Raw genomic sequence first — 21,048 nt, forward strand, 5'->3', positions numbered from 1 at the left:
TGCTTTTCTGCATGTTCTACTACCCTCTCGAGTATTTTATATACTCACAGAAAACTATTACTTGGCATGATTTTTCGTCTGTATAATTTTGATGGGGGTAGCTTGTGGCTTCACACATATATGTTGCATTGTCTGTTCTACTGATATTTGAGATATTCAATGTTTGTCTTTCTATTCCAACATCAGTAATTTTGACTCCATTTTTAAACCAGGTAACATTAGCAGGAGGATTTCCACCTTCACCTCTGCATAGACACGTGAAGTTTTCACCTTCATTTAGCGTGACTGGACTGGAACAATCCAATGTCACGGTTGGCTTCTCTGAAATATATTGACATACCAATTATACAGTATAGGTACTTGTTATATAGATTAAGTCAATGTGAGGTATAGGAGAACGCAGAATAAACACAAATTCATAGACGTGTTATAATTGGCAAGGAAAAGATTAATTTACCAAAAACCCAGGTTTAACAAAGCGTTATTGTAATTCATATGACACCGTTTATTTTTTGTTTGCAATCAGGTAACTTTTCAAAAAACAGGCATGCTTGTTTTTGCCATGCAATCAACGTTAACCTCGTACTATATTTAGGCCCAAAAATTTCTTTGCATACCCGACTATAAACGCTGCAATATCCTTTTTCTTACAACCGTGCTCGTCAATTAAATTCCTCAGGTAATTATAAGTCATTGAAAACCACCAATAAATTTTATTAAGAATTATATTAATTGTGGCATATTTTAAGTATATTTGGGTTTGCGTTCAAATGATATATTTTATATTTTTGTCAAGACCAATCTTTGTAACTGGAGAATTTAAATCAGTAAAAGACTGAACTTGCCTGCAACAAAGACGACAACTTCGGAGGAACTACCTACAGGTGCTGAAACAGTGAATCTGTATTTTCCATCATAACGGTGATCAACATTCTGTAAAATTAATGTTGATGGTTTTTCTACTGCAATCACAGGAAAGCTGACGAGTATCGTAGGGCTACCATCACGAATGATACTAGCAAGCTCCACTGAAACGAAAGTAGCGTTTGTACTCGTGAAATACCAAGCCCGATAAGATATAGAAGATATAGAATCATCAAATCTCCACACTATCTTTGCAGTTGATCCAGGTAGGAAAGTAAAAATGTTCCCACTTGATGCTGGATAGACAATTCCTAAATACGATAAAATTGCGTTATTTTAAGAAATTAAGTTCTAAGCGAGATTTTGTTTCCTAGAGTTTGCACAAGAACGTTTTTCTATGCTTAAGAAAAATGTTCTTTGCGCGCGCATCTTTTCAAAAAACATGGACGAAAACGATTTTAAAACATCAATCATGCATTATAAATCACAAGCCAATGATTTCGATATTCATCAAAAACTTGACTCCGTCTTCGTTCTTCATAGCGCGTTATCCCAAGAAAAACCTCCATTTTTGAATTGGCAATAAAGATCGCTGTGATTCGGTTTGTTGATGTGCATAATAAGACATCATGCCTTGTTGCAGTGTTACCTTTTACTGAAGATGTGGGAAAAATGCTCGAGGTTGATGTCTTTAAAGTCGTTAATGGCAGCATGCTTGATGATGACGGACCTGCAGTTATAGTTTCGCAATAAATGAAACAAAAAAAGCTAATTAAGTTTTAAAAAAGTAATGAAGCATCAACTATATCATTAAGAATCGTTAGCGAATAATTCTGAAATTCATCATAAAAAAACTCTCCATCAAAGCACGCACGTTTAAGTTATCCAAACAAAAACGACCGTTTTTGAAAAATTGTCAAATAAAATCACTGTAATTCGGTTTGTTGATGTGCATAAAGACATGGGCGTCTTACCTTTTACTGAAGATGTCGAAGAAATGTCCGAGCTTGTTACTGTTTGTGATGACGTTATAGTCACTGGCTCATAAATTACACCCGGGCTCTTTGAGAATTTGATAACTACATTCGCAGGTTTAACTGCCAAAAGAACAAAACCATTATTGTAAAAATACTACATGTATACACCCAAGATTTTGTTGCATAAATTCACCTGATGAGGCAAGCACTGTTTGTTATCATGACATGCATACAAGTTTTATATTTGCAGACTTGTTTTTTAGGGTTTTAAAACACATATTTTACTAACATATACTCCGCAATGATTTTAGCCTCTATATAATATGTGTTATAGTTTCTATATTATGCTTTTCTGCATGTTCTACTACCCTCTTGAGTATTTTCTATATACTCACAGAAAACTATTACTTGGCATGATTTTTCGTCTGTATAATTTTGATGGGGGTAGCTTGTGGCTTCACACTTGTATGTTCCATTGTCTGTTCTACTAATATTTGAGATATTCAATGTTTGTTTTTCTATTCCAACATCAGTAATTTTGACTCCATTTTTAAACCAGGTAACATTAGCGGGAGGATTTCCACCTTCACCTCTGCATAAACACGTGAAGTTTTCACCTTCATTTAGCGTGACTGGACTGGAACAATTTAATGTCACGGTTGGCTTCTCTAAAATATATTGACATACCAATTATACAGTATAGGTACTTGTTATAGATTAAGGCAATGTGAGGTATAGGAGAACGCAGAATAAATACAAATTCATAGACGTGTTATAATTGGCTGATTAGCTGATTTGTAAAAAAACAAATTTATTTATTTTGACTTATATTTCGCCTCGTAGGATAAAACATGCAAGTTAACTTCATATAATTTGAAAGTATTTATAATCATAAGTAACTTGCCTGCAACGAAGACGACAACTTCAGAATCAGTTTGAAATCTTGCTGAAACTTCAAACGTGTATTTTCCATCATAACTGTCATTGACGTTCTTTAAAACTAATGTTGCTGGTTTTTTTACTGCAATCACAGGATCGCCGCTGGTGGTGAGTATTATAGCGTTATTATTACCAAACATACGAGCAAGCACCGTTGGCGTGGAGGAACCAGCACGTGCAAAACTCCAAGTTCGAATAGTCCCAGCAGTAATAGTATCATCAAATGTCCACTCTATTTCTTCCGTTGATCCAGGCAGGAAAGTAATTTTACTTCCACTTAATGGTGGGTAGACAACTCCTAAACATTATGAAATTCAAACAATTTTTGGCACATGCATATGCGTGTGACTCATGTGTTTAAATATACAAATATAGATGCAAAGCGTACATGTTTTAATGCTTGTGCTTTGCCAGTACTAGTGGTTCTAATTTCATCGTTTTGGTAATATATCTTCGGGTATCGATCTAGACCGCTAGGTATCTATAGTACGAAATAAACTATCGAGGCAACTAAGATTTGTAATTATCTCGAGTTTGTAGTATTTGATTTTGGACATGAAATACTTGACGTTTATTTCACCGAGCCATCCTCAGAGAATCGGTAAGAAATATACAATGCATGTGTATAAAAAAGGTGACACCTAATATTAAAAAGCATTCACTTTGTGAGCTACACAATTAGAAGTACTATTGTAGTAATAATTGTGTACAATAAACTTGGTTTACTTCATATGATTTTATTCACTACAAATTTGTTTCGTATAACAAGCAGTGCTTGTCATCAGGTGAATTTAAATGTTGCGTGAATTTAAACTATAACTACAACTATGTAGCGCGACATTTAAATTCACCTGATGAGTGTGGCAAGCACTGCTTGTTATACGAAACAAATTTGTAGTGAATAAAATCATATGAAGTAAACCAAGTTTATTGTATTTTATAATATATATATATATATATATATATATATATATATATATATATATATATATATATAATATTATATATTATATAATATATATATATATATATATATATATTATATATATATATGATATAAAATACAATAAACTTGGTTTACTTCATATGATATAAAATATATATATATATATATATATATATATATATATATATATATATATATATATATATATATATATATATATATATATATATATATATGGTGTCAAAAACGTAACGATGCCTACCCCCTAGGGGAAAAATAAGCCCGGAAATCGATTTCTGGGGTAAAATTGTCCCTAGAAGGCATATATTCGGCCTTTTTGGAGCGAAATTTTTTCGATTTTTTGTCAAATTTTCGTCAATATGGTGATAATTATATGCAAATTTTCGGATTTTCCGTTTGTAAACACGTTTGTTGGAAATATCACTACAAATCGCCAAAACGACTGTATTTCAAGCAAAATAGATGGAAATATTGATCACAATGTAAGCTACAAGTATTTTTAGGTTTTTAGGCGAGATTTCTGGAAGCCTTTGCGTATTTACGCTTCTCTAAAATTCAATTTAAAAAGTACAAGATCGGCAATAAATATCTTGGCTTATAGGAAAGCTCTTGAAATGAACTAAACTTATACAAATAGATAAATGTTTTAGCTTTAAGATAATACAATTTCTAGTTGATTTGATAAAATACTTGCAGATAAAATCGAAATTTTTTGCGTGTGTCGTTTACGACCGGACGGCAATGAGTTTTAATCAACTCATCACTTACTGAGAAACGCCTTCCGAGGTTGTGGAAAAGTGCACATGTTACAGCTATACCTAAAACCCAAAATTTGGAAGACATTAACAAAGACCTAAGACCTATATATCATTGACACCCATGCACCGGCCGTTAGCAAATTTACCGAAGAGTATGTGGTCAGAGAACATGTAAAGCCTGCTATTCTCATTTCTCAATCGGATTAGACAAGACCAGTACGGTTGTATCCCCGATTCCTCTACCACTCGTGCTCTTATAAATCTTGTTCGCAGCTGGACTAAAGCCACCGACGACAATAAAACTGAAGTACGAGTCCTTTTCCTGGGTTTCAGGAAAGCGTTTGACTTTCATAATCAAATTGAAATCAATCCCCATATTGTGAACTGGATTTGCGACTTTTTGAGCAACAGACAACATAGGGTTAAGTTAGCCAATGATTGTTTCTCGGAATGGAAGTCGGTACCAGCAGGCGTTTTCAAGGGACCAAACTGGGTCCCTTATTGTTATTTATAGTTATGATCGCGGACTGCAAGATTAAGTCATCAAACGGAGTGGTCAAATATGTAGACGACACTACTAGTTACGAGGGCTCACCAAGTTCAGCACAGTTGTTAGTCCCCGAGCCGGTGCGGAGCACCGTGCGAGGGTACTAATTCCGCCCGGAGATTAGGAATTACACCCGGGACCCGGGAGAACATAGCGGAATCCAAAGTTGCCCAAATGTCATGGACGTTCAATGGTCATGGTAGTTGTGCGCATGAGCGAAATTTGAACGAAGAAAGAACGGTCGTGTACAACTTTCTGATTGGCTAAGACAAAAAGAGAACATGCATAAGAGCGTCAGCATTTCAACCGTCATTTTGGAAACTATTTTTTAAAAATATAAAATGAAATCATCAAGTCAAATATTAAAACAATAATAAAAGATTTAAAGATCATCACAGCATAGAAACAGTTGGTGAAATAGGAACGACTCGTAGTTTATAATCTTTGAAATGGTAGGTGTCTATATTTTGCTTATTCAGTGTTTGCTGTAAGAATGCATTGTTATTTTCACAAGTACGAGCTTGGTACGTTTACAAGGAGCTAACCGACCGTTTAAGGCTTTACATCATCGCTTAAACTTTAAAAAGAGTTCTCAAAAGTGTACTTCAGAGTTTAACACTCACTTAAACTGCAACGTAATGCAGCAGGCAAACAGGTGATTTCTGTTCACCTTTACGACTATCTTTGTTTCCGAAAAATTTGCATGAGTTATTTCATGGATAATATTAGCGTAGAAAGTTAGGTCTGGGTAGCGCACGAAATATTTTGCTTCGTTTAAAATGGCGAGGGGTTGCTGCATGCATGTATTTCTAGTAGATGAAGTAGAAGGTGGTCACAAAGTAACAAATTCGAACTAAATGCTAAGAAATGCTAAGAAATGAGGATTTCCTTTTCAAAACCCACTACCCCTTATGAGGACTTGCATATAATAACAACCCCCATTGAATTGATCACTTCTTTCAAGCTCCTAAGAGTAACATTACAAGACTTGAAATGGAATACCCACATCGAAAACACTATTAAGAAAGCGCCCAAGAGACTTTACTTCTTATCACAGTTGAAGCGTGCAAAAGTGTCTTCGAATGACCTGATCGGGTTTTATATATATACAGCGTGTATTCGATCAGTCCTCCTCTACGCGTGTGAAGGTTTCCATTACAGCCTTCCTGCTTACTTAAACAACGCCTTAGAGCGCATCCAAAAACGTGCAATAAAAATTATTTTTGGGTATCACACATCGTATATAAAAGTGCCTTGGAGCAGGCAGGAATTAATTAACTTTTCGAGCCAAGACAACAATTATGAGATGCTCCCTTTATGAGAAAGTGATATCAAAACCAGGAAGTGTATTATATGACCTGGTGCCATAAATCAACAAAACTATATGAGACATGCTAGACGTTTTTCCTTTCCCCTATGTAAAACAGATCGTTTCAAAATTTATTTAATATAGTATCTAGTGGTAGTTGTTTTAAACAAGACCTAAAGATGTTGTTTTTGTATATAATATATATATATATATTTAAAAAACTCATTAATATTCAATAGACGTTTTGACCAATCCAATGAACCTTTTTAAACACGTGAGTAGGCTTTTATACTCGATAAAGCACTATCAGGACACTGTTTTATATAAAGACACATGTGGCTTTACATAAAGTTCATGTTCAATCCGATTGGTCGCAACGTCTATTGAATATACTAATGTCGTATTTTAAGCTATTCAAAACACTCGTAGGTATGCGCTATAAAACGCTCGGCTGCGCCTCGCGTTTTATACCGCATAAAACACTCCTACTCGTGTTTTAAATAGTACATATATATATATTTATATATATATATATATATATATATATATATATATATATATTGTAAATTTGTATTTAACTTATAATTTAGCGTAATTTTTAAATTCCTGTCAATTCAGCCAATTAGCTGCAAGAAGCTTTATTAAACTAAACTATCTAACAATCTCATCTAGTATAGAGTACTAACAGACACGCGAGAACAAATAGTCAAATTCATCAAACGAAGTTGAAATCTCATTCATCGTCGCCACGTCATTGGAAGAACGTCACAACCATAAACGTATAAACTATATAAATTCATTCTGCATATGCGTTGCATGAAAGTGCGTATATATAATCGCATGACAGTTGCTCGCATGATTCATTTTCTAGTCTTAACATAATTATATAACAAATTATGGCAGTCAAGTTGGTTTCATGCTTACTTATGCCAAAGCGCTGTGTCACATATAAACATCATAAGCCATGATCAGTATTTTGTAAAGTTGTACTCGTGCATGCATATAATTCATCACATGTATATAATTCAACAAATTTAAAAAAAAACGTTTTGTTTTATTTTGTTTATATATAGGACCTCAAAAACCCCCAAGAATTGAGAATCCAAACCTTTACATGGAAACAACATGCAAGTGAGTCCGAATAGAGTGAGAAAATCAAGCCAAGGCATCGTGAACGTTAAACCTGCAAAAGAACATGAAAAGTATTAAAAAAAAACTTGAAAAGTATTTAAAAAAAATCAATACCAGTATAAATACATGACACAATTTATTGGACTTAATCCCCAAAAATTTTTTGGGAAAAAGTTTTGTTTATATACCTAGATGCGCAAATATATGGACATATGTATATTTAAGGAGATCGACCGATTTGAAGACCTCTAACTAAAAACGTGCAACACGATGTCACGATTCAATCCTATGCCTCCGCGGATCGTAAAATGTATAGGTTTCACTGGTAAAAGCAAAATCACCCGATCTCATAATTAACTAGCAATCAATAAATTAGTTTAGAATGAAAACAATCCACATCACGGTCATGGGTGATATAAACAACTACTCTTAATTATTTTATGCTTATATATTTCTTCTGTTTATAGCAGTGCACTGTACTAGGCTCGGTGCCTGGCTGACTGTTAATTGGAGTGTTTAAGCAGTTCATGAATATTATATGCATGATGAACAATAAAGTTTGCATGTTTATGCAGTGCTAACTGATTGATAACCACTTACATGAATATAACCTGGCATTTTATGTTCCTTATACGAGTTACGTTCATGAGGCTTAATTTAACCTTAACAGAAACTCGCTAAAGTTTACAACAATGTGCTATAAAACTAAATACGTATAGCAAATGACAGAACTACAGAAAACAAGAAATAGGTAATAAAATACAAATTACTTTACATATACCATGCACTTTTAAATAGGTACGATAAAGCTTTGGTAATGCACTCAAGAGCCCAAGAAGGCAAATTTATAAGTTGGCACCGAGGACTCTTCTTTCGATGAGCAATTTATTTAAACGAAGCTCTATTCTCTCCATGCAACCTGGGTAAATTTTTTCCGTTTCGCTGAAAGTTAAACTTTTACGTACCAAGGGATACACTTAAAAAAGCAGTGGCTAGTGGTTTACTTGAAATTCTTTCAAGACTACAACACAAATTATATATGCTCAACTCTCGTGTGGAGAAGCTTAATTGGGTATATTATTCCGAAAAACATAGTATATACTAAGTTTTGTACATCTTCGCATGGAGATTGATTTAAGTGAAAATAATTGATATAGAAAGATTATGGCCATGGCATAGCGTAGTGCACCAAGGGGCTGTTGAGACGATCCCGCTTAGAATAACCTAAAGGTAAACGCAATTATTGAAATAATTACAGCATGAACTTGGCAGTGGTGCAGTCATCCCCCCATGCAGGTGCTTCTCTCGTTCCGGATTGATGGATATTGATTAACTAAACGCATGGCTGCACGTAAATATTTCCTTATCAGATTTCTCATCTTAGTAGCTGACTATTGCAGTATACGTATAATATTTCATACTCCTATATTTAAAAAACGTGTAGACAAGAACTGCTTTAAGGCATCAGGCATGCAAAAACTAAATAGACCAGTAGTATAGTCTATTAATTTACCAATATTTATATACACCAAACTTATATACTCGTTGTGTTGAATAACCATCATATTTAGTCAGGTAATCGCAGTCAGACAACAGCATGTCAATGGTCGCCGGCGTACAAGCTTATTTCAGTTAGTATATTCAATTTAAACGGTACAATACTCCTTTAAGTCAGCAATACTAGGATTTATAATAACATACCGCTTTTACAGTTTACACTTTCTTAGAATAAAACTGATCAAGTCTGGCCCCTACGAGCTAATTTGATCCTTCGTTTCACTTCCGGGTTGGTAACCTGCGCTGCACAGATGAGCTATATACAGATATCAAACTGAAGCGAAATCGAGTGACACGGTTTTTTGGCCAATGTGCGCATGCGTATCATGCTTGGCAAGTGTCGTGTTGAAATTTAGTGAGTAAATCGATAGAAAAATCGAATTTTCGATTTGACATGGAAACATCAAACCTTGACATGGAGATAAAAGACAAATGAATCCAAACAAAATTAGAAAACCAAACCAAGTCATCATGAACACTAAACCTGCGAAGGAATAATAAAAAATGTCAGGAAATATAAATGACCGTTTTTGTACAGGACTATACAAGCAGATAGAGGAACCGTATCAGGGTTAATTATTTGGTTGAGTACTCGTATGTAGTATAGTTTAGCTTTGTTTACAAGTTGTTTTGTTTAAAACATTACTGATACATCATTACCACCATGAATGATACCTGAGATATTCAGTAGAGAAGACTATCGATCCTCACCACGGTTACAGTAAAATATCAGCCGTTTTAGTGAAGATCACAATAGCTATCAAGCTATCATATTTCTTCATTTGTCATTTATGCGACCATGCAATGCGACTTAAGTTAAGTCATGACAGCTTATACAACAGCTTCACGCCTTAATACTAATACTTCAGTTATAGCATTTTTGTTCATATCCTGTAAAATCTTTCAGACCAGAACTGTCTCAAGCCCAAGGTATGCAATAGCGAACTTTCACGGCGTAACACGCTCGAGTTAAGAAAAGCTCGCAAAACACTCGCCTTCGGCTTGTGTTTCGCGCGCTTTTCTTAACTCTCGCAACATTCCCGCGTGTTTGGACAGGCCATCCACATATAGGAATTCTACCATGTAAGAAGCCATAACTTTGGATTATTATGAGACGATCTGTACTTGTTTTCAAAAATCACATACTTCTCACTTGGTTGTCGTTCATAAACTCCGCTGCACACGAGAACTATCTTCTTTCGTCAGGGCTTTAAGTATTACCAGCTCGTATAACGTCTTTTGACACTGTTAGATTGAAGACACAGGAAATTATGAATTAACATGCATCACAAAAGACATCATCCACAACACTGTCAACAGTATGTATATTTGTAGCATGCATGCATGGTATTGTTTACTATACTCTATAGTCGACCGTGCTTTCAAACTTAGCTCATAACCTTACCTTTGCTAAATTTTCGAATAACAATCACAATGACACTGTGTCAATCGTCCAACATTTGATAGGTAAATATAGTCATGCAGACAACAGGTTATACACCTCACAGACCCGGAAGTGTTTCGGCAACGCGAAGCGATTTTCAGTTTCCGTATAAGTTTTCCAATTTCCATACGCAAAAAAAATTTTAAGCTATTATATTATCCTCGAGAGTTAATTAACCATAGTACATTTTGGCTGCTTTGGTATAACCATAGTTTCCAAAAATTGCTGTTAGAAGTAAACATATTTTTGAAAATTAAAACGAGTTTTAGTTCTTGTGCATGGTAATGAGGCTTTTAGCTTAGCACAAAAACGAAATTGTATTTATTTCCTCACTTTCAAAGCAACTCACAATATATAAACAAGCTCATTACCGATGTATACCAAGGTCATGGACATAACATCTAATTGCGAATTTGAAATATTGGGCGATACTGCTCAACTGTATAAGAATTAAAATCAATGATATACTCACAAATATCCGTTACTCTAATTGACCTTTCATCTCGTGTTTTAACACGACTCTGTCTTTGATCGTTGATGAGTCAAATCTTCTGTGTCTCTTCAGTCTTGACACTCGGTTTCATAAGTCGTATAATCATAAATTATAGGTGTGGTCGCTAGCGTTTGGACCAGGCATGAGCACGATATGAATTTTCAATGAGCCACCAGTTCGGTGAGTCCCATAATGAATTTACCTTGTTAAAGATTTCAGGCCATAAAAAATTAAATGCACTCGCTATGTTGCTTTAATTATGATACCTTTATTGTAAGTAACGTTTGTTTTTTATTTTGTGGTAACTATTGCAGCTGGAACACAAAATTGATTCCGAGAATTCCTTTGATCTGTGGTTATGGGATATTTTTGGATAACTAAGTATTAACTCTTGAAACTCATCAACAGCCGGTTGTGCAAAACTCCAAAAAAGAAATTGTTTCTATGCTTTTTGTGCAATCAATGTAATTAATCAGGTTACAACATATTTTACATGTCATGCTGTGGTATACAGTATACTTAGAATATTGTGCGAATAATTAAAGACCATTATCATCCCTTAAATCTAATCATATATATCTAAGTTATTAACATAATTATATTATGCATGCAATCCCTGGATCTAAAATAGAAAGACGATAACATACTAACGTTTTCTGCCAAATTTCTCTTTGAAATCAGATTCAAGAATTTTGAGTTTCAAGTCAGAAGCTATCGATCACATGCAGTCGCCTGACGGTGCTTTTGGAAGCTGCCCTGTGATCGTAGAAACTTTGATAGGGTAAACCCGTTATTTAAGACAACCATGCAGCAATAGAGTTTAAGGCAAGGTGCTCAACAGGGAACTTAAACTGGTCGAAAAAAAAGCCAAAAAGTTAGTAAGCTCTCGTCAATATATAAATCACAACCTATGGCGTGACACTAATAACTATACTTGTTATATAAAACTAACTATTAAAACAAATCGTGAATACACATGCATATAGTAATATAACAGAAAAACGCTATTACATTTCTCGTGTTCGTAAAATTCCGCAGTTTTTTAGACAGCAAACCATTACGTACTGCCAAATGCAGTGATATATATCAAATCAAGTGATATATATCGAATCAAATTCTGAAAACTCTCTGTAGACATGCAAATTGGCTTAAAAGATTGTCAAACCATAACAAAAAGCAGTTAAGTGGGAATTTCATCCATATACACTCAGCGACTAGGTATAGCTAGATTGGGAAACTGAAACCGCTTTAAAAGCTGCTGGCTTTGCCAATGTTGCAAAAACACAGGACATAGTGCAAAATTTCACTTTGTATGAAGATCATAAAAAAAAGAAAATCGTTTTTCTGATAAAAGTTGAATAAATATTTCCTGTAAATATTTCCCACCACACGAATACCACGGTAGAATTTCCACCGCGGATAACTACAAAATATTTGAGAAACTCTACTTTATTCTATGTTCATGCACTCAATAGGTGATTGGTAATCAATTACTTTAAGCTATAGAATAATGTTTAAAATCCACTTCTTATTATGTACATATCACTCGAAACAACTTCTCCTGTAAAATAAAAGACAAGTCAGTCGACTGGAAGTTATAACATTTGTTGATATAGCATACAGAACAGTGTAATTGTGTAAGTATAGTGTTGATATAGTACCATGCAAAAACAACCCTCTGTCTATAAATATACGACTCATTCTACAAGAATTATAAGTTAATGTCTTCCTGCAGTAAGTGGCCGATTTTGAGACAACCCATTTCAAAAGACGATATTGAAATTGACATGCAACCAGGAGCGGGGGGGTTCCTCATGTGTGAACGTAAACGTAATATCCTCGCATGTGCAATACCGAGCTCTTCTCCTGGCAACATTAAAAAATATTTCTAATGAAGATTTGTTGAATAATTTTATGTTTTAACTATATAACTATCGAGATACCGAGCTTAAATCGAGATGTTAAAATAACTCACTTACTCTTTGCCATCCCCAGTTATGTTTATGCATTATCTGCATTTGGTGTCTTCCCGGTCTGCATGAAGTCAATGCTCGCATACTCAGTTGGTGCATTCTTTGTTTCCGGTTGTTTTTTCTTCGACCCAGGCTTCCTCAACGCCTCAGAGTCCAGAGATGCATACAGCTGCAAAATAGGACGCTCTTGAGATAAGGGTAAAACCACAGTTAATAGAACTGATTGTCTAAGATTGTAATAAAACTGATTGTCTAAGATTGTAATAAAACTGATTATCTAAGATTGTAATATAGTGATGATATGATCTATATTGTCGGTAAGAACACACAACTCTTTGTCCTATGCTTATACTGTACTTTGTATATCGTATTAATAATGGGGTTGCATGCAGTAAAAGTGGGTTTAGAAAGGGCGCAAATTTCAAGGTCAAATCCAAATAATGGATTTAGCAGGAAGCTTCTCAATCAAGCAAGGTTTTGTAGAATCTACTTGACTGTCTACATATAGTCCAATTTTCAGACTGTTCCTGATTATATCCCCTCCCGTGCATAGTTGTTAGTGATGATGCATTCTATAGGTTGATTATTATCACACATCACTGCCTTGTCTAATCTGGCTGGACCCATTGCAAGATTACATATTATGATATGATGTCAATAAAGTTAGTAAATTGAAGTAAATACCTCCAACCTTCATTCAGGTGACAAACCTTATCATACACTGTTGCACCACAAGAGATTATCTGGTTCATTCTGTTTTTAAATCACCATTGCAAACAAGACTGTGGATAATGGCTGTGTGTATGTCTTAGTTGGGTGAATTCATATCGTTATGGTGCTACTATGAGTTAAAAACCGGGCAAACTGAAAATTAACCCCACCGTGGTCAAGCAAATTTTTCACTTTCATCACAATAAGAAAGCGGAAATGTATACCAGGATAGTTTTAAAATTCAAAAACTGCATATATAAGCAAATGAAACAGGCATTTTTGAAGGACTATAGCACAAAACCAGCTGATGCAAAACAATCTTCTTTCCGGGTCATGCATTCCGGCAAAATGTACACCCGTCACCTCTTTGTGAAATCATGTTTCTCCTCTTCACCTACCGTGTTCCCTTGTCTGTTGTCTTTATTTACCGAGGCATAAACGGGGGGGAGTGAGTCTCCAGCAGGCTTCTTCCTATCCTGCGAGCCTTCACCATTATCGGATTGTTTCACCGAATCGTAGGCGCCTGCATCCTCACCATGATCTTCGTCTAGTTCGTAGTGGTTTGTCATCACTCTTGAGCCATTCGGGTTCACGTCGGCATGTCCTCTAAAATAGCACAAAACAAGCATTTTACAACTTTTCGGATACCAAGAAACGTGAGGGTAATTGTAAGAAAAAAATTATTAAACGAGAGGCAAGTGTTGACGTAACTCTGTACTTTCATTTCGGAGCTCACTGGATTCATAGGAATGTGTAAAAAGAGCATCTTTTATCTCGATTTGACCGGAACCGGGGGCATTGGAGGCGGATGATAATGATGCCACCCCCTTTTCTGAGCGAAGGAAAAATATGCTCTCTTTTAGAAGTAAAAGTGCCCGGCTTCTGTTCCGAAATGAGGTCTCACTGTAAAGTTTTAAATTCAAAAATGACCCACCTTTTGTTGTCTCCTAAAAACAAAAGATAACAATTGTGAAAACATTGAATAAGGAAATGGGTTGTTACACAAGACTGATGTAACATAGGTTTGGCAGACGAGCTAAAAATATTACTATAGTAAAAGCACAAGCAGTATATAATGCATCTTGGTATAAAAATCGAAGACCATATTCTCATATTTGCGTTGCTAAGAAATTTAGAAATATTTCCATTGGTTTCGACTAACTTTTGAATCGAGTAAATTAGCATATCATTCAATGGCATGAACATCAAAATTCTCTTGTTTTTGGAAACCGTCCTCTTTCTGCGCCCGCAAAAAGGCGGGAGAACCGTCCTGGAAGTAAACTGCTGTTCTCACAATCTGTCATATAGCAGTCGTATATTATAAGGTGACGAATTTTATTGAATCTTTCTCACATTCGTCTAATATGGCTTGCGCTTTATTATTTCCACGAACAGTCCACGTAACACATGCGCTATTATGCCAGCTATGTTTTTCCCAAACTTCAAACTTTATTTAAAATGAAATTATAGTTAATATATGGTATATTTCAAGTGGTTAACGCGACAAACTGCATAGCAATTAATTTAGCCTTATAGCTACAGAATTTAGTTGACATAAGTATTACTCTTTCTTCTAGCCTTTCCCATTCCTCTGATTTGTATTTGGTCAATAACTCGTTCCTAACTTCGCAACTGTATTCCAGAATTGGTGGAATTGCAGTCAATAATTTTTTAAAGATGGATTTCAAGTTTTACTCTAACGAGCCACGTGCAAAGATGCAAAACATCCTTCTTCAACACATACACGAAAAAGAATTTTTAATTTTGACCAATAAATGTGGAAATAAGTCTTAACACTATAACGAGGCTACCTGGCCACGACCGGCAGCCTCGTTCTTGTGCTATCGCTTATTTCCACACTTTTTTGTCAAAATAAAAAATTTTTTTTTTTATACATATGTTGAAGAAGGATGTTTTGCATCTTAAACTTGAAATCCCTCTCAGTTAAGCTTGTTCTAACTAAATTAAAAACTCTAATGTTATGACGCAATTATCGAAAGGGTCTATTGCATAGATCGAATATAAGCATTCTATTTCAACTTGTTTCGAATATTAAATAAGGCTTAATGCCTTATGGGATTCGACTATATTTCCAATTAATGGCCCGTTATTGTTAGAGGTTAGAGTTCAACGGATCTTTTACGGCAATAAATTCAAAGTTCTCCTCAATTTTTTTGGGTTAAGGGTCATTTGGATGTTGATTCAATATTCCCTATAAGATGTTCGAAAAACGTGCTATTTTCGACACTTGTACTAGATGTAAACCTAATACCTTTATAAAGAAAAAGTTAAGATATATTAGGTAGTTTCTATTGATTGATCTGATTCACTCCATTAAACAGCTAGCCCCTGTTCTTTTCCTGTGTTTTTCAAACACCTACATGGCAACCGGTAATGGTAAATCATATCTAGTAGAAACTAGTAGTAGAAACTTCGCTACATAGTAGAAACTTCGCTCGCTAAAAGATGGTTTAACAGATAGAATTACTTACTTGCTTTGGACTTAAAGTAAAGTACCGCACAGAAAACGATAACAATGAGCGCCACCACACCAACAACCACTCCGACGATGAGACCAATGTCAGTTTTATCTTCATCATCATCATCATCATCATCATCTGGGACAACAACTAACAAGTAAAATTCCTAGAATTAAGACTAAATCATGCGAGCGTTCAAACTAAATTTATCACCCAGACAACAACCCCAGGCCACTTATAAAAGCACGAGGTTCAGATATGATTTCCAATACCACTACCACAACATTGACGGAACATGAATCAATCAAATGCGAATGGTCTACTAGATCAACCAATCACGAGCCCATAAAATTATGCAAAAGTAGCTATGTCAAATCTAAACCTCTCTAATAATACAGGTACTGCCGGCCAGAGTAAGAATGCATTATCGTTTCATTTTACCATCACCTTTTGAAGTTGTGCTTGGTACCAAAGGTTGTACTGTTGACGGCTGTATTGTAGATGATTGTGTTTGCTGTGTTGTTGACGGCGTTTTTCCTAGTTAATCATATGAGAAATGAATGTACATCTAGATTTTACTTAAATTATTGTATTTTTTCTGACTACTCAGAAATCAAGAGAAACGCTACGCTTCGGTACGATGAGGGTTAAAGCGGCCATTGAGCACGCTAAAAGTATTTACTGTGTCGGCGTATACTATAGTATCAAATATCAAACACATTTTGTTTTCCGCGTTGACAAACCTGGAAAACACCGCGAATGACAAATGTTTGCTCAGGGCCTAATCTTTAAAGAGCCACTTTAGCAAGATTTTTTTGGGCATGCAACATTTTGGAATATTTGATTTTACTACATATAGAAATAAAGAAGGATCATATCTTAATGATTTCCAATGCCATTAAAACAGTGTAGGGGAGATAAACAGTACGACCACTAAAGTAAGAAATTTTTGTCTCACGCTATCTTATTACGCATGGCATTACCCTATTCACAGCCAGTCAATTGCATTCCCCGCCAATCAGAACTTCGAGCTGGTTAACGGCAGCCAGTAAGGAAGTAAAAAGAACTGTTTAAATATACAGCATTCGTATACTGGTGGGCGTTAAGATCATATGATCCCAATAAACATACGTATAGCCTGAGAAAATGGTGCCTTACTTTTAATAGGCAAGAAATGGGTTAGTGAAAAACGTTCTCCAAGAAAATTCTCTGCAACACACGTATAATTTCCAGAGCTGTTCGTTCCTTGATTTTCTATCGTATATGTCTTCTCAGTTGAGATCACAGTTCCGTTGCGGAGTATTTTGAATGTTGGAGGAGGAAGAGCGTCAGCATAGCATGTTATGATAACTGATTTACCAACATAACTAAGTTTCAAACTTGTCCTTTCAGGTGGATCTGCGAGCGGTTGGAATTGCAAAGTCATACATATGGTTTAGTTTAAAAGTTGTTTTAAACTTCAGGTGATGTTGGCATGTTGCTCGTACAATTTGGGATTATTATAGTACTCGTGATGTTTGAAAATTTTGTCAAATTGGACTCGCCCCGGCAGCTCGTCTGATTTTTGCAAAACTTTCATACATCACTCATAGCTACTAGTAATTCCGAAGAATTACTCGCTATCGAATGATTACCATACTCACAATTGACAATTAATTCAATTTCTGTTTTATTCGTTGCCTTCTCGTGGCTTTTAGCTTCACACGTATAGTTTCCACTGTCGATATTAGTGACATTGTCGAGTTCTAATGTTGCGTTTTCTATACCAGTAGCGAAGATTTTCTTTTCTTTATACCAAGTAACATTCGCAGGGGGGTAGCCATCTTTACCCTCACATACACACGAAAAGTTTGCGCTCGTATTCACTGTGTTGACATGGGAACAGCTAATCCACAATGACGGAATAACTGAAATGTGAGAATTTGTTGAGGTAATTTGGTGTCGAGTAATCTGTCCAAAATAATTGATATTCTTCAACACGTTATGGGACGCGTGGCGCGTAGAAGCAATTTTAATGAAGCTCGATATGTGCTTATGTGCTATCTGATATTCCAGCTGTAAAAACGCCTAAACAACTTTAAATATATATGCGTGGCATCATTGCATGATTCATAGTGAAAAACGGCTCCAGAGAAATAAAGTCTTTAAAATACAAAGTAGCTATATAAATCTTTTCTTGAACATAGTGGATCCCGAATAAGTATACAGAATGAGAAAGGTGCGTTTTACAACGAACGAAATTAAATCAAACGCATGAACCACTCCGGGGTCAACCGGAATACTTAACAAGAAATATAAAGTTCATGACCCACTTGAACGTTTCCATGAAGCAATATGGCATATTTGTGGGGTCTCTAAATTCAGATCGACAATCGGTAAATGCTGATGGTAGAACAAAACAATGATTGATCACGTATACAATTTGAAACAATATAACAAATTAACAGCTTGACAACACTACGGTTTGTACAGTATAATGGCCAATTAGTCGCCCCTGTAACAAGACAAACAACATTTCCTGTTTGGTTTCGGGCCTGCAACCTTTGCTGCATGAATTAATACTCGATACTCCAAGATTACGCGATAATTTTCGCAATACAAATTTATGCAAAATTTGGAAATTTTACACGGCAATGTTTTTTACACTTTTCAGCGTTTCGTAACCAAACTTTCCAATCTTACTAGTTCCTTTTCAGCTGTACAAAAGATTTTAGCTTTTAATTTAGTTTAAAGGGGAAAGGTCCATTGAGATATATTCCTAATGAACAGCTGGGAAATTTGTTGTCGCTGTGCAAAAAATCGCTGGCACATAGCCGCATGTTTATTCGAATTCGAATTTTGAACGAAATTTACAAAGCGAAAGTTTTATGGAGATCAATGGAGATCTGAACTTTTTATGGAAACCAAAGTATGGAAGCTCCTTATTAGCTCACGGACATTGCTTCTGCTGTTAAAAATGGACTTTTTAACGGTGGATTTTGGTTAAATGTTGCCGACAAAGATTCCATGGCTTCGACGAGCGGTTGTATTTTTCAAACTGCCGTGTTTATTTGTGAATGGCATGGAAGCTCTCTTGTTTAAGCGATCTAAATTTACATATTATGTAAATTGTAATTATATAAATTGTATTATATAATTTTCAAATGGCTTGGACTGAATATGGGCGAGTGATAAGTACATTCAAATGCGGCAAAGTAGACCGGTGCATGGCTTGAACACAATATTGGCGCGCGTGAGTTTGAGCAAAGTCTCTCGCCCCAACGTTGACTTCTAAAACGAGAAAAAAGTACGTAATATGTTTCTTACAACCTTTTAGTTTCACTTCTCGTTGATATTTCCCCGAATAATTCCGCATTTTTACGGGAACATATGCCTAAGCAGCTGTGAAGTTTGTAAACCTGAGTCACGGGTATTTATTGAGCAAGCCGGATAGCTCGAAATCTCAAGGAAATCTCCAAACTTTTTGCATTAAATTTGGCATCCACGGGCCGGTTGTTCAAAAGCCGGTTAACGCTAACCCAGGGTTAAAAATGCCTAACCCAGGGTTAAATTTTAAACCTTGGTTGATTTGCGTTGTACAAAGCACGGTTAGCGTTAACCCTGGGTTAAAATTGATAAAAAAATTAACCCTGCTAGCTAGGTGGGTTAACTTTTTAATCCTGGGTTAACGTCGATTCAAAATGGATGAATAAGTAGCTGAAACACGTGAACACGTATAATTCGTCATCAATTAAACACTTTTGAAAGGTTTTACGAATAATTTCGACAGCAAAGAATTATTTAAGTTTGACTTCGTTCGGTTTCAGCTGATGTATTGATTTATTTATCTTCGCTTCAATGCAATACACGATAGAGGAATACAACCGTACAAATTGAAAGATCGTAATCGAAATATTTGTTTCGGATGCCAAAATTCGATTCTTTTGATTGGCAGGAAGTGGTAAGGCTACGTTTGTTCCTGAATTTTGAATAATCAAAGAATGCCTGAAATTTTAAAATAGATTGTTTATAATTTGCATTTTGTTTCACATCGCGACATTGTTTATCATACAAAATGGCCTTTCATTTCGAATCTTTCCAAAATTCCATGCATGGAAATTGCTGTTCAAAACAACGTCCCTTCGACCCTGTCCTCACGGCATATAATCTTTCGACGGACAGTATATCCTCGTCGGGTAGTTTTGACGCTCGTTTATTGACCAATCGAAAACGTTCTTATATCCAATTTAGTCTTTAAAATACATTTAATCTTAGGTTAGATATTTTAACCCTGGGTTAACTAACCCTACCTCTAACCCTGCTTTGAACAACACAGTTTTAACCCAGGTTTAGCTAACCTAGGGTTAAGGATTTTAACCCAGGTTTAGCACTAACCCAGGGTTAAATTTAACCTGCTTTTGAACAACCGGCCCCACATTGTTTGTTGTTTGAGACGAACAGCATTTTGTTGATGTGAAAATTGCCCTTACCAATGAAATCGTGGATTGTACTTGATATATTGAGTATTTGTGTGCTTTTACCGGTTGACGTGTTCAGCTAAAAAATCATGAAACTATTTGAAGAACAGCGAACATCTTTGCTATATTCCTTGGCACCAATTTAATAATTGTTGTACAAAAAAGTCAGCCCCGTTACGTTCCATCAGCAAGAAATATTCTAAAAGTATGTCCTTGAATTTTTCCGTCCCATTCTGTATTTACGCGTGGTCCCTACTCGACCAGATTAAAAGAAAATTAGCCGAAATCTCCAAAATTCTAATTGTACTTTTGAAATCCCTGGAGGTGTAGAAGGAAAAATTTCACAATCGTCTTTAATTATAAATTGCCCCCATAAGTGTAATTTCGCATATAATCTTTGTGTCTGTACATCGTCGTCAAGCGAAGACCAAAGCAACTCTC

At 35.5% G+C, this 21,048-nt stretch overlaps 1 protein-coding gene across 2 annotated transcripts in view; it reads right to left on the reverse strand.

Moving 5' to 3' along the window:
- Positions 1-11,389: 11,389 nt before the first annotated feature.
- The window catches only part of LOC114522817 (hemicentin-1-like), a 93,480-nt gene continuing 83,821 nt past the window's right edge, over positions 11,390-21,048 (reverse strand). Inside the window, exons 4-9 of one of the 2 annotated variants that reach the window (XM_028543568.1) lie at positions 16,598-16,687; positions 16,163-16,300; positions 14,605-14,617; positions 14,069-14,276; positions 12,962-13,128; positions 11,390-12,547 (exon numbers count right to left, since the gene is read on the reverse strand). In XM_028543568.1, the coding sequence (XP_028399369.1) occupies positions 12,988-13,128; positions 14,069-14,276; positions 14,605-14,617; positions 16,163-16,300; positions 16,598-16,687 (590 nt within the window). In that variant the 3' untranslated portion in view covers positions 11,390-12,547; positions 12,962-12,987. The remainder of the gene's footprint in view (positions 12,548-12,961; positions 13,129-14,068; positions 14,277-14,604; positions 14,618-16,162; positions 16,301-16,597; positions 16,688-21,048) is intronic. The other variant, XM_028543567.1, reaches the window with a different exon arrangement.

This window comes from Dendronephthya gigantea, unplaced genomic scaffold, assembly GCF_004324835.1.
Source record: "Dendronephthya gigantea isolate DGI-Jeju-01 unplaced genomic scaffold, DenGig_1.0 000024F, whole genome shotgun sequence".
In the NCBI taxonomy this organism is placed as follows: Eukaryota; Metazoa; Cnidaria; class Anthozoa; order Malacalcyonacea; family Nephtheidae; genus Dendronephthya; species Dendronephthya gigantea.